At 30.0% G+C, this 12,792-nt stretch overlaps 3 protein-coding genes across 3 annotated transcripts; all 3 read right to left on the reverse strand.

The window, feature by feature from the left end:
- Nucleotides 1-394: 394 nt before the first annotated feature.
- Nucleotides 395-754, reverse strand: HELRODRAFT_151892 (hypothetical protein; the record flags this gene model as incomplete). The annotated part of the gene is made up of 1 exon (XM_009018374.1): nucleotides 395-754. A coding segment is annotated over one exon (360 nt), but the record flags the coding sequence as incomplete, so codon positions are not given.
- Nucleotides 755-1,431: 677 nt separating this feature from the next.
- On the reverse strand, nucleotides 1,432-2,922 carry HELRODRAFT_171676 (hypothetical protein; the record flags this gene model as incomplete). Its single annotated transcript, XM_009018375.1, has 2 exons — nucleotides 1,432-2,630; nucleotides 2,904-2,922. The coding sequence occupies 2 exons, from the start codon at nucleotides 2,920-2,922 to the stop codon at nucleotides 1,432-1,434; spliced, it is 1,218 nt and encodes a 405-aa protein (XP_009016623.1).
- A 2,574-nt stretch (nucleotides 2,923-5,496) lies between these two features.
- On the reverse strand, nucleotides 5,497-12,559 carry HELRODRAFT_171677 (hypothetical protein; the record flags this gene model as incomplete). Its single annotated transcript, XM_009018376.1, has 17 exons — nucleotides 5,497-5,556; nucleotides 6,852-6,992; nucleotides 7,057-7,320; nucleotides 7,684-7,805; nucleotides 7,972-8,416; nucleotides 8,479-8,625; nucleotides 8,712-8,807; nucleotides 9,532-9,654; nucleotides 9,831-9,998; nucleotides 10,070-10,237; nucleotides 10,671-10,784; nucleotides 10,841-10,978; nucleotides 11,153-11,224; nucleotides 11,295-11,496; nucleotides 11,647-11,845; nucleotides 12,156-12,317; nucleotides 12,475-12,559. 17 exons carry the CDS (start codon nucleotides 12,557-12,559, stop codon nucleotides 5,497-5,499), a joined length of 2,706 nt encoding a protein of 901 aa, XP_009016624.1.
- Between the last annotated feature and the right edge of the window lie 233 nt (nucleotides 12,560-12,792).

A 12,792-nucleotide genomic window follows, 5' to 3' on the forward strand; every position in this document is an offset into this window, starting at 1 on the left:
ATCTTTTCAAACAAAATCTTTTTAGTCTCTTCAAGATTTTGATGATAAAAACATTCATAATTTCCTCTAAAATGAAAATTTTCAATGGCAGTGGCAGTAATTTCTCTTGAAATCTTTGCACAAATTTTAAATCAAGCCGGAAAAAAAGCTGGAAATAAACTAAAATGAAAAACTGATCTTGACCGATGCATTATTTCTAGAATATCATAGAATTAATGATTCACTCACTTGTCTAGAGATGGACTCTTAGTTTTTCTTTTACCATCAGCACATCTTCCACTACCAATGGGTGATCTGCGACTTGACGCGGATGCATGTCTTGACGTTCTTGATCTAGATCCATTTCTTGAACGTGACCTATTTCTGGATCTTTTTCTCAAAGGTGACCTATGTCTGGATATATTTCTAGAAGGTGACAAATTCCTGGATCTGTTTCTTGAACGTGATCTGTTTTTGGATCTATTCCTTGAACGTGATCTGTTTTTGGATCTATTCCTTGAACGTGATCTGTTTTTGGATCTATTCTTCGAACATGATCTGTTTCTGGATCTATTTTTGGAACGCGATCTGTTTCTTGATCTATTTTTGGAGCGCGATCTGTTTCTGGATCTATTTTTGGAGCGCGATCTGTTTCTGGATCTATTTTTGGAGTGCGATCTGTTTCTGGATCTATTTTTGGAGCGCGATCTGTTTCTGGATCTATTTTTGGATCGTGATCTGTTTCTGGACTTATTTCCTGACTTAGAATCACTTGATCTCGACCGAGATTTGCTTCTTTTTTGAGCACTACTGGATGAACCAGGCTTACCCCTGCTTGGTGATCTTGATCGACCATCTTTGCTTCTAAGGTTTCAAAATGAAAAAAGTCACATTATAAATTAAAAATTCCACCATCTGAATAAACGAAATAAAAATGAAAAAGACACTCACTTCAAATCTTTAGTCTTGTCATCACAATCTGTAAAATAAAATTATTTTATTGAAAAAAAAACTAAAAAATAATCAGAAAAATGCTCAATATAATAATCAGAAAATAAACAAAATACACAGAGAATTCATTGAGATAGAACAAGTGGAATTAAATTAAGCAGGTAATAGAGAGTGTGTTAATAAATCATAAAATGAATTTGAAAACAGAAAGTTTGGGGAAAATTCCAGCAACAATGATGTCTGGAAGGGGTTTTATGACGGTGTGTGTGATATGTTCAGGCAGGTATTTAAATTGTTTTGTTTATGCATTTTTATATAATTTTTATAAAAATATTTGTTTTTATTTGATTATTGTTTTGAGATTATGCTCACATGTATCTAATCGGTTTAAAAATTTCATATCCTCCTATGTTTACTATCAGTAAAACAAAATATATCAAAATATGATATATTTAAAGATGTTTTACTGATACTTAGCACTAACAAATAATTCAAAAAAATTCAGAAAATACCTTTAGTATCATTGCTTGATTTTTCTTCTCCACCAAGCTTCACTCCAGAAGAAATAATGGCTGCACTGGTCTCTGATATTTTGATATTGAAAAAATTAGTCCTCTTTATAGGCAAACTTGCAGGAAGTGATGAAGTAGCAGGTTTAAGCTCAGAGGCAGTGTTATTTATAGATTCTGCTTGTTTTATTGATACTGTTGATGGCAAAGATTCAGTCTGTTCTGATAGTACAGCAACCGTTGAAAATGTTGGTTGAGTTTGCAATAGTGAAGTTACTGCCATCTGAATCTGTAATGGAACAGTTGTAACAGCTGTAAGTTGAGGTTCTTGTGGTGTAAATGATGTTCCAAGAGTATTTCCTTCTGAAATAATTTTGTCGTCGGTTAGTGCATGGTTTCTACTTTGTTCATCAGGTAGGCATATAGAATTTAAGTCCATATTATTATCAGCAGCACTTTCTTGTTTGCAATTTGATTTAGAAACTGTGTCTTCAACATTTTTTACTAAAACGTTAATTCCACAATTTTTATTCAGAACATTTTCAGTTTCAGTAAACAATGTAGACACATGTTGTTTTGATGATTTGTTTGAGAGTTCGTCATTCATTCTTTGGCGAGCTTTGTTAAGCCTCTTCATGAGAATTTCATCACTTACATCCAGTATCGTCTCTGAATCTGACAATGTAACAACATCATCTTTTACTTCTTCTTTGATAAATTCAATTGATCCTTCTTTTGATTCAACATCAGAATCCTTCTTTTTGGTGGAACGATAAAACTGTTTTCTGTCTTTATCTTTTTCTTTTGAATCCAATTTGAAACCATTTTTATCATTTTTTTTATCCAGCTTTTGAACATCAGCAAAATTGTCATCAACCAATTTTGCTTTTTTTTTTACAGGCTCATCAGTTACATTTGATGAATCTTCATTCTTCATCTTAGAGTCAGAATTCAGACCTTTAATATGCTCTTTTTGTTCTACGGTTTCTTTTTCCATATCACTACATTCGGATGATGAACAATTCTTACTCTTATGCTTTTTCTTTTTATGAGATTTTTTGTGCTTCTTTTTATTTTTATGGGATTTTTTTAATTTTACAAATTCATCAGAACTCTCTTTATCCTTTTTTTCAATACCATCTTCTGATTCTGTCGCTGAATGTTTTTTCTTGTTTTTTGATTTCTTAGAGACTAAAGAGGCAAAAATAAAATATTAAAGATTATTTACTAATTAAAATAACAATAAAACTAGCATTTTACAAACAAAATGTAAAAAAAGTTGCATGTAACATCTAAGTATTCACTGAATCTTCAAAGGAATAATACAATTTCTTTAGGCTATTATTTACAAGGCTTTTATAACTTCATATTTTTAAATTTTTTAAAATTAAATTAGATTTTAAAATTAGGTAAATCAACAATAAAGACTTAATTTTAATCAAAATATAATTAAATAAAACTAACCCTTATTTTCTATATCCATAGCTTTAAGACAAATTTCTGAAAAAGAAAGTATTATAACATATTATATATTAATTAAACAGGACAAAATATTGAATAAATAAATTTTGGAAGGAATGCTGCCAGTTGTGTTCATAAGTGAACTAACAAAGGTGTATGTATGTAAATAAAAAAACAGCAACAATTAAAATAACATTTATAACATTTACATGTCATAAATCCAAAAAATAAATAAATTTATATATCAATAACAAAATAAATAAGAAAACAACACAAAAATACCACACTGGGATTATTTAATAAAAAACCATCTCCAAACTGTAAAGAATATAATTATTAGGGTGACGGAATCCGATGAAAAATATTTGACTCGGGTCATAATAGATGCTTCTAAAAAATTTTACTCTTGCGCTGACTACAAGTACAAATTTTTGTATTCTGACTCCAACATTGACATTTTTTGTCAATTGTAATTGTTTTATATTTATTTTGTGTTTTAAAAAAATTAAAAAATTAGGTGGTTTTATTCCTATTATTAACAGTAACACTTATAATTTATATTCAGTATTAAAAATTTTAATTTTAATATTGCTACATCCAATTTTTTTCTAAAACTGAAAGACATAATCAATTTTTGTTTAAAATTCATAGCATTTTTAACTTTGTTAGATGAAAAATCAAAAATATATCAAACTCCTACTTCAGCCACTTAAAAAATTCTGATTTCAACTCCAGCAAAAATCTTGGACTTCGACACACTGACAATTACAATACCAAATCGTCAATTCAAAACAAACAAAATTAAAAGTAACAAATATGACCATTATTATTTATTTGAAACTTAAGAAAAAAGAAAATACCAGATCATCACTCATTCAATCAATTCACTCACCTTCCGAACGAACTTCGAATTTTGTTTCAAAACCAAAATCTCTAATATAAAAGAATTCTATTCCTTATAAAAATAAGAATCGTTAACAAAAATTAGGACGGAAACCACGAAGATGAATACAAAATCGAATCAACAAAACTGACATCAATATAATAAAGATCAGCTTTAGATTAAATATGATTTTTCAAATTTACAAGCATCGACATAAAAATATGAAGGGCCGAAATTACTTTGAGTTTAAGTCAGATTCTTAAACATTGAGATATATATATGCATGTTTTACAATCATAGATATATATATATCTATAAATATATATATATATATATATACATATATATACATATCCATGGTCTTACATAATCTAAAAACGCAATGTCCATGGTCGTAAACGTATAAATTATTATTATTAAAGAAAAATTTTAAAGTTAAGATTCTCAAAAGCGCTATCTACTGGCAACAAAAACAAAGTGTAAGTGAAACGGCATTGCAAACAAAATATCAAAAATGTAACATAATAATTATATAAAAAATAAATGAGTTTTCAAATTCTTCTTGAAAGCTTCAAATTTCATCGACTTCGGCAGACTGTTCCATGCAACTGGTTCTGAAACTGCAATGCCTGCTTTCTGCAAGTGAGTATCAGGAACAACCAGCGTAATACCATTGTCTGATCTCAGGTTTATTACTGATTTAATTTTGATTTTTTTCACTAATGGCTGGTAGGAGACCATAATTGATGCAATATTTGATAAAATGATGCAATATTTGATAATATTTACCGATTTTTAACTTTTGAAAGTTTACGGTTGAAATTTTCAATATTCCTAACACCTAACAGTAATTTTATAATTATTATCCAACTAATAATATTAATAAGAAAATTGTTGGTGTTCATGATGAAGCGCATATTTATTAACTATTGAATAGATTGTAGGGAGAAGAGATTGCTTGAATTAGTTTAGTGATTCTAGATTCTACTACTGTTGGCATTCATACAAACGTTCAACAAAGTTTGCGTTTGAAGCAGGGTATTCATCTGTCGGAAATCTTGAACCTACGGAGTAACGGAATAACTTAACGATCGTTGGAAGCTAAAAAACTAGTGTAGAGATGATTGAAGTTGTAGAGATGATTGAAGTTTTTGGTAGTTACGAGTGTTAAAGGGTTACTACAATATGTATATTCTACATATAGGTTTATTGACTATTTTTTTGCTTTGTTGATAAACTAATAAAAAATTTGCTTCTTGGGTGAAAAAAATATTTAAATTGCAAAAAAATGGTAAAAGATACCAAATGACGTCATCATGAGAATGAATTTTAACAAAAGAGGCATGGCAGGAATGTAGTGTACCACAATGTTTTTGTTAAAAACCGAAAGCTTGTTTTAAACTTCAATAAGTTTATAATATTCAATTAATTGAAACCTTGTCTTCATTCAATTTGTAACAGAAAATTTAATTTTTCAACGTTTTGATGTCATTTTATTGCGTCATTATAAGTAATTAATATTTCATTAAATTGTTTTAGCCATCAATTAAAATTTTTGTCGTCTTCCAAAGAAAAATTTAGTCTCTACAATAAATTGTAAAAATAACGAATAATTGAGACAATTTTAACATTAAATTTTTTTTAAATAGAATGGAAAACAATTTAAAATTTTTACAATTTAAAATATTAGATAATTTAAAAAAGTTCAAAATATTAGAAAGTCTTTTCAAGAAAATTGGCAGGAATAAGACCAACGTTATCGGTACCTTTGACCTGCAAATCAAATTGAATTTATTTGCAACTGATTTCGAATTATTGAATTAGTAGCAATTAAAAAATATTATGTTTCATTTTCTTCATAGAGCTGCTTACAATTGTTCCTTATTTGGCTTCGAAAGAAACATTCCTGCTACAACCATGTTACATTCCGGTCACGCAATTTGAAAGCTCACTTATGCATGGACGAAGCCATGAATAAACTTTCTTATTTGTAATGAACACTCGTTTTCACTAATAAAAATTGTCTTTTTTAATCCAATTGGTTCGCAAGTTATTATTATTATTATTAAGCTTCATAACGGCACTTCAGCTCCCAGATTGGTACGTTATCAATATCTACTATTAATTTTTTTCATTATTATTAATATCATTGAAATTAACATTACAACATTCCCTTCAGCACCGATTTCAAAGTTTATTTGAACTTTATACCCTGTCGTTGCAATTTGAATCATCGGAGAATTGTATCGATCAACTTAAGATTAAAGTCTTTTGAACATTTTCTAGTGCCGGCTTTTGAAGCGGCCTCTGCAAAAGTCAGTCTTTATTTATTTCTGTCTGATTTTCTCTCTGTGCTTCATTCATTATCCAGGCGGACGACGTGTTTATTTATTTCTATATCATTTCTCCTGGTTTCAAAGTTTGACCAAGATTTGTGTTACTGCTATGTTCTTCGTTTTATTGTAATTTACTTTAATCCGTGTTTTTTTTTTGCTTTTTTCTGTAGGACAATCCACTAAATTTTGTAATTTATCAATTGAATCTACTATTTGGCACCATTATTCTGGATATTCAAAATCCTGGCAATTTTGTGGAATCGAAGTCACTCGCATCTATAACGTACTTGTTCCACTCTTCATAACTTAGATTATGTTAAATTGAAGGGTGATATTGCTGCTTCGCACAAATGCATTTATATAATAATTTAAAAAATAAAAGAGATGAAATTGTTCTAGTAACGATTTTATAAACAGGACAATAATAAAAATAATTTTGTAATATGAACGTGATGACGTCCTGAGTATTATGAATTTGATACTATAAATGTTTTCAACTAATAGGTATTTCAAACTGTTTATTTTTATAGTTTCATAACATATTTCATCGTCATTATTGACCCTATCTAAATATTCTTTGAAAAGTACTGTGTAAATTGTGAAGCACATTGCGATACAATTCTTTCAAGTTAATAAATGTACCTTTTGCAAATTCAAATGGTGTAATACAGAGCAACATTTCATAGTATTTTAGATCATCATGTTTTATTTTAAATAAAATGTGTTACTTACTCTGCCAAAAATATATCCATTTGGTAACACTTCGCCAAACGTCTCTAACATGTCACCCGTTTCAAAGCTTATTTCTGAGTAAGATATTCCATTCCGAATGACATTGTTATCAGTTGCGTTGAAATCATAAAATGCAATAAACTGCAAATATTTATTGAACTAAATGCTAGTGATTCTTTTATTATTCAACTTTAAGCCGGCTTACCGTTTGTTTTTTCAATTGGGTCAAATCTAATGTACTTTTTTCAAGTTGATGTTTTCCAGTGGTAATTTTTTCCAGGCTGTCATCGTTTCTGATATGTTGTAGGCCATGCAAAATGATTTCACTGGAACGAGACCTTACGCCGTCCAATGTTATTGATCGTAAGGCAAATATTATCGGCAAAGATTTTGACGAGACGTAATCAATAGCATAATTAGTTGTTCGTCGACCGGGTATATAATCTTTTTTAATGCCGTTCACATAAAACTATAATGAATCATTATGTGAAGTTCAAATTCAAAATTTTAAGCATTTCAACAAGAAAATGAAACACAATAAATGTTGCATTTTAATATGCATAAAAGGTTATAGCTTTAAATTTGATGAGCAATCTATCGTGCTACAACAATGGCGGTCGTATTTCATTACTCTTCGTGATTTTTATTTTGTTATAATAAAGTTTTTGAAATATAGTGAAATGAACTCTTGATGTTAATTTTGAGCGCTCTCCTCTCTGCCTCACTCATAAGCCACAGAATTACTTATTCAAAAAAACACAATAATATTTGCAGTATACATTTGGCTAAGTAGCAATTAAACAAAATATTAAATATATGTTTAATATGCTACCTCATATCCAATGACTGGATAATCTTTAATATCGTTCACTGGAGGTTCCCAACAAAAATAAAATTTTCTGTTCTGGTTGGCAACTTTTTCAATTTGAAAATTTCTTGGCTGTCCTGCCAGCGCTAAAGAGGTAATGAAAATTATGTTATTGATTTAAAAGGCGTAAGTGTCATTTTTTTTTACGGTTCATGTTAAATGAAAATTTTCAAAAATGAAATAAAAAACTTAGAACATAGTATAAAAATTATAATATGAATATTTTAAAATAATTTTTGAAGCGCTACAAACTATCAAAAACGTCTGTTTTTTTAGGTCGGTTTTCTTTCGAAATGTTGTTTAAAAAAGATGTGGGCCTTGCCGACATGTTACTCAAAGAAGTACTTTCATGTTTATTTTTAAAATCTTTGCTAAAGAAATAACTGTCATCACCAACAACATTTTCCAATTTCGTTTTTGAAGGTGTATCGATTAACGTAGGGGTCCGTTTATAAAGAAGATCATTTCTGTACACGTGATCACCGTTGCTGGCAGTGTGACGATCATATTGGCTGGAATTCGGCAACTTGCTATTATTATCTAGCAACGAAATTAGATGTAAATCAGTCATTGATTTGCTGGTGCTTGGCTTGAAAGGGTTGTACGTAGTTGTTTCACCGAGTAAATTACTGAAACTTTGAACTCTTGCCGAATCATGGTAAGGAAGTCGATCATGAAGGTGGTTGATGAGGTTATGCTGTAAAAATTAAAAAGCTTCAAATGTAAATGTGTGATGTGCTATAAATATGTAGTTAAAACCTCCAGTCTTTCGATTCGATCTATGGTGAGAGGAGATAGAGCTCTATAATGCTCATCATCTTTCAAACTGTTCTCTATTTGCTGTCTGAATTCAGTTGGAATCTTGTTACCATGATCAGATTTTAAAATTTCTTCTAAAAAGTTATTCTGCTTATTGCATTGCATGATTTTTTATAATTAATTTTACGTTGTAATAATTTGAAAAATTTAAAAATGGAAATCGTAAATTTTACCTTGGCTCTACATTTTTTATTTGCGAGACTTAATTTTGCTTTCAACGGAGCTATGGCTGTTTGCAGACGGCTCGATATGTTTCTTAATTCATTGTACTATGAGATAAAATTTAAGAACACTAAAATCAAAAATTTATCGACAGCACACATGATATAACAAAAGGTGGTGTTTCCGCGTGTTTATTTAGCGTGACTTGGTTCGAAACGGTTTAATAAATTAAAAATGGATTTTTATAGCGGGTGAAAATTTAAACATTTTAAAGATTTTGGCCCCCCGTCAAAAGTTGTTTAGATTCGACACTGTTGGGATTGATTTAAGAAGAGAGACGCCGAACAATTTCCGTCTTCCCAAACAAACTTTAAGGCAAAGTCGAGACTCACTTTTTGCCTCCCAAAAATTTTGTTAAACTTTTCAAAGTAAATATTTCTAATTCCTATTTATAATTTTGTTCAAATTGACATTAATAGCACAAAAAACAATTAATAACCGACAAAACGTCTCAGGGTCTCCACACTTATGTATCTGATCATGATTAAAGTGTAAATAAAATTTTTAGCTTTTCCTTGTATTATAATTTCGGCTCACCCCTCTCATAAATAATTTTTCAGGTCGGCGCCATTGCTACTGCTCTTAGTTTTCTGTGCGTTAGAGAGTCATATATAACAAACAATATTTACAATATAGGGTTCGCGTGTAGAATAATTAGGATATAAGGTTATAAAAGACTCTGCAATCTACATTCTAATATTTGAGGTTGAAAAAAACAAACAAATATTTTAATATTTGAGGTTGAAAAAAACAAACAAATATTTTAACTACCTTTCTGGAAAGTTCTTGGTAATCTTCATTGTGTATGTTTGACGTTGAAATGATTCTATGAAGGTCAGAGTTTAGCTGCATAAGACGAGTTATTTCTTTTAGTAAATTTTCTTCATGCTCCTTCTGACGCAATGAAATATAAAATGTGTTAAATTTATAAGCTGTGGTTCACTAATTATACTTTTCTAAGTGATCAGAGTATAAGAAAGATGAAAATTTATTGTCATTTAACTTGGAATGGATGAACAAATAAATGTATAGATGAAAAAAATGAAAGAGGTAACAAATAGGAAAATTACTTCAGTTGCAGTCTTGTTGTTTTGCTGCATATCTTCATAAACTCTCTGAGATATTTTATCGTTTAGCATGTGCAATTGATTCTTAAGAGATTCAATTATTCTATCTAGGTCTATTTCTTTTCTTCTAAACTCTTCTAATTCATTTTTCAATTTTTCTATTTCAAAACTCTTAAAAATGACGATTTTATTTAAACTCTTTCATGAGTTTTTAAGGTTAATAAAAATATTTTAACACCTACTTTTTCTTCAACAACTTTATTCGCTCTGCCTAAATTTTGTTGGATTTGAAGTAAATCTGATGAGACTTTATTTAATTCGTTTTGCAATCTTTCGTTCTTTTTAAGAACGCTACTTTCGGTTTCGTTTTTCTTTATTTGCAAACCACTTAAATGTTTTAGTTCGTCGTTCTGCAATTAAAATAATTTGTTAAAAAATTAACTTTGCACAGCGAATTATCACAAAAATTTTATCGCAAAAGCACAAATCACATTTAAACAATTTCGGTGTAATAACCAAGCCCAACAAATATTAACTAGAATTATGCTAATAATTTTTTTCAAATTATTTTCATTTTAACCCTGAAATTATAGCCTAAAGATAGCAAATGTTTAGCTGATTTACACAATGTAGCCATGCCGCGTGATTTCTAGTTAGTATTGGAAATATATTAGTTTTATAATCATATTAATGCGCTAAAATGTGCTGCATTTATTGAAAAAAATTAATAAAAACTTTCATAGATTTTCAAATTAAAAAAATTATCGACTTATTAAAATATGAAAATGGTATTTTCAACAATGTCAATTATTTATTATTATTATTTTCTGAACATTGACATACCTCATTTTTGAATCGTTCTAAATCGCTTTTTAAAGAATTTGTTTGGTTTTTAAGTTCTTCAATTTCCTTCTCTTTAATTTCCAGATCTTCCAGCAAAATGTCGATGCTCTCTGACTGAATGATGTGATGTTAAAGTTAAATTTCTACGATAATAACATTTATATTCTTACTTTAGCATCTAATTCATTTCTAATCGAAGCTATTTCATTATCTGTCGTGCTCAATTTATCTTTCAACTCAGCTTCCATCGTTAAGTCATCTTGCGTTGATTTGGACTGCTGAGCGACTGACGCTTGACAGCCTTGGTCCTGTTTGAGCATACATGTAGGTGCAGTTGTGAAAATTTTGATTTAAAATAGGTTGATTCGACAATAACAAAAAATTATTTATTTGTATGAGCTAACAGAATGTGAAATTATTTTGAAGTCACGTAAAACGTCATCATTCATCAATTTTTTGTTTTCATTTCTTAACTCTTCCACTTCCTCCCTCATCATATCGTATTCGTCTAATAAACTCTCGTACTGCTCCGTTTTGTTTTTTAAATTTCCTCTCTGAAAAATTGTAATAAAAAAATAAAATTAATTGTTAAACTTAAATTAAACACAAAGTACAAAAACTTACTTCGCCTGATAATGTTTCCTTCAATTGTTTAATAATTTCGAGTTGCGATTCGTCCCTTTCTGTACATGTTGAAGCGTTTTTCAGCTGCAAACTGTCAGTGTTGACAAATGTGTGGACAAGAGGAATTTTTCGATTCGATCTATCATCACGGCCAACTGTCATCGTGCCCACATTTTTTGTGTCAGTTTTATTCAAGAACGGACTGGTTGATGAAGATTTATTTTTTAATTGAATTTGCGTATATTTTATATTCATCAGTTTTTCGATTGGTTGGTTAGTTTCATAAAATTCAAAACCATCGTTGTTTAACGGAACGAAAAAGCTTGTTGGTTGTTTCGAGCCTTGAGTAAACTTGACCTTCCCCGTCATATTTTCTTTTTCGTTTGTAAGAAAGTCATCTACAGGAGACGTAGCTCTTGAGTTTTTAGCGGTAGCAGTTTGACTGCCAGCAGATTTTAATCTCGTGCGTTTCTCTCTGCCGTGCAACTTTTTTTTGGAGTTGCCAGTTGAGGTGTTGTTCTCAACTAAAACATCCAAGTCATCTCCAGATTCTATATCAATAATGTCAAACTCACATTAGTAAACAATAATAATAACTGCAGCACAACAAACATCAAATTTGTTGCTTGAATGAATACAACACAGCCATATACAAGTTAGCCGGACAGTAAGTATTACGACTAAGACAATATAAATCAAAACATCGTTCAAATGACAACTGTATTAGTAGCACGTAAGTTATATTTAAACCAATTTTGAAAGAAGGAAAAACAAAAAACAAGTTGAGCTGCTCTGCGTTACCAAAAAATAGCATAAAAACCAAACAAAATAAAAATTAACAAAAAGCAACACGTGGATTACCGCTGCTGAGCCAATTACTGTTTAGATCATTTGTAAATGTAGCATTGCTTTTGATTGAACATCCAACTACTTCGTAAGGGTTTGAGATTTTGTATATAGTTGCCAGTTCCTCATCGTCCGAGGAAGCAAACTCAGCTATAACCGTGAGGTCGTCTAAATCAGCTGTGGATATAAAAATGAGATATTTAAACAATAATCTACGTGAGCCTGCCATGAAAATTTATCAATTTCAAAACATTCATCAGCCAATCGACCAAACTGTCAACAGCAGCAATTTAAAAATTCAACAGATCTTAAGAATGAAAATCAAAACAAATACATGTTATGGATCCTTGTCTGAGCGAGGCTTGGCTTGTTTTGTCGGGATCATCATACTTTTTTATGTGCTTTCCTTGGTAATCCATTTATTCAACGTTTAGTGCAAGATTCCACAAAAGTAACAGGGGGAGAAGGTAAGTTACTTTAAATATAAATTAACGCTCGAACTAGATAGGCAACAACAACAAACCAATCGTTCATATCTCATGTCTTAATATTGTTGGCACGTGTTACCTTATCGATTTATGTACCAACAAAATTATGCATTGCTAGCAGGCTTATTGTGCACGCCCGTTTCACCACGTGCGATACTTTTATC

This window comes from Helobdella robusta (assembly GCF_000326865.2).
Source record: "Helobdella robusta unplaced genomic scaffold HELROscaffold_21, whole genome shotgun sequence".
NCBI lineage: Eukaryota > Metazoa > Annelida > Clitellata > Rhynchobdellida > Glossiphoniidae > Helobdella > Helobdella robusta.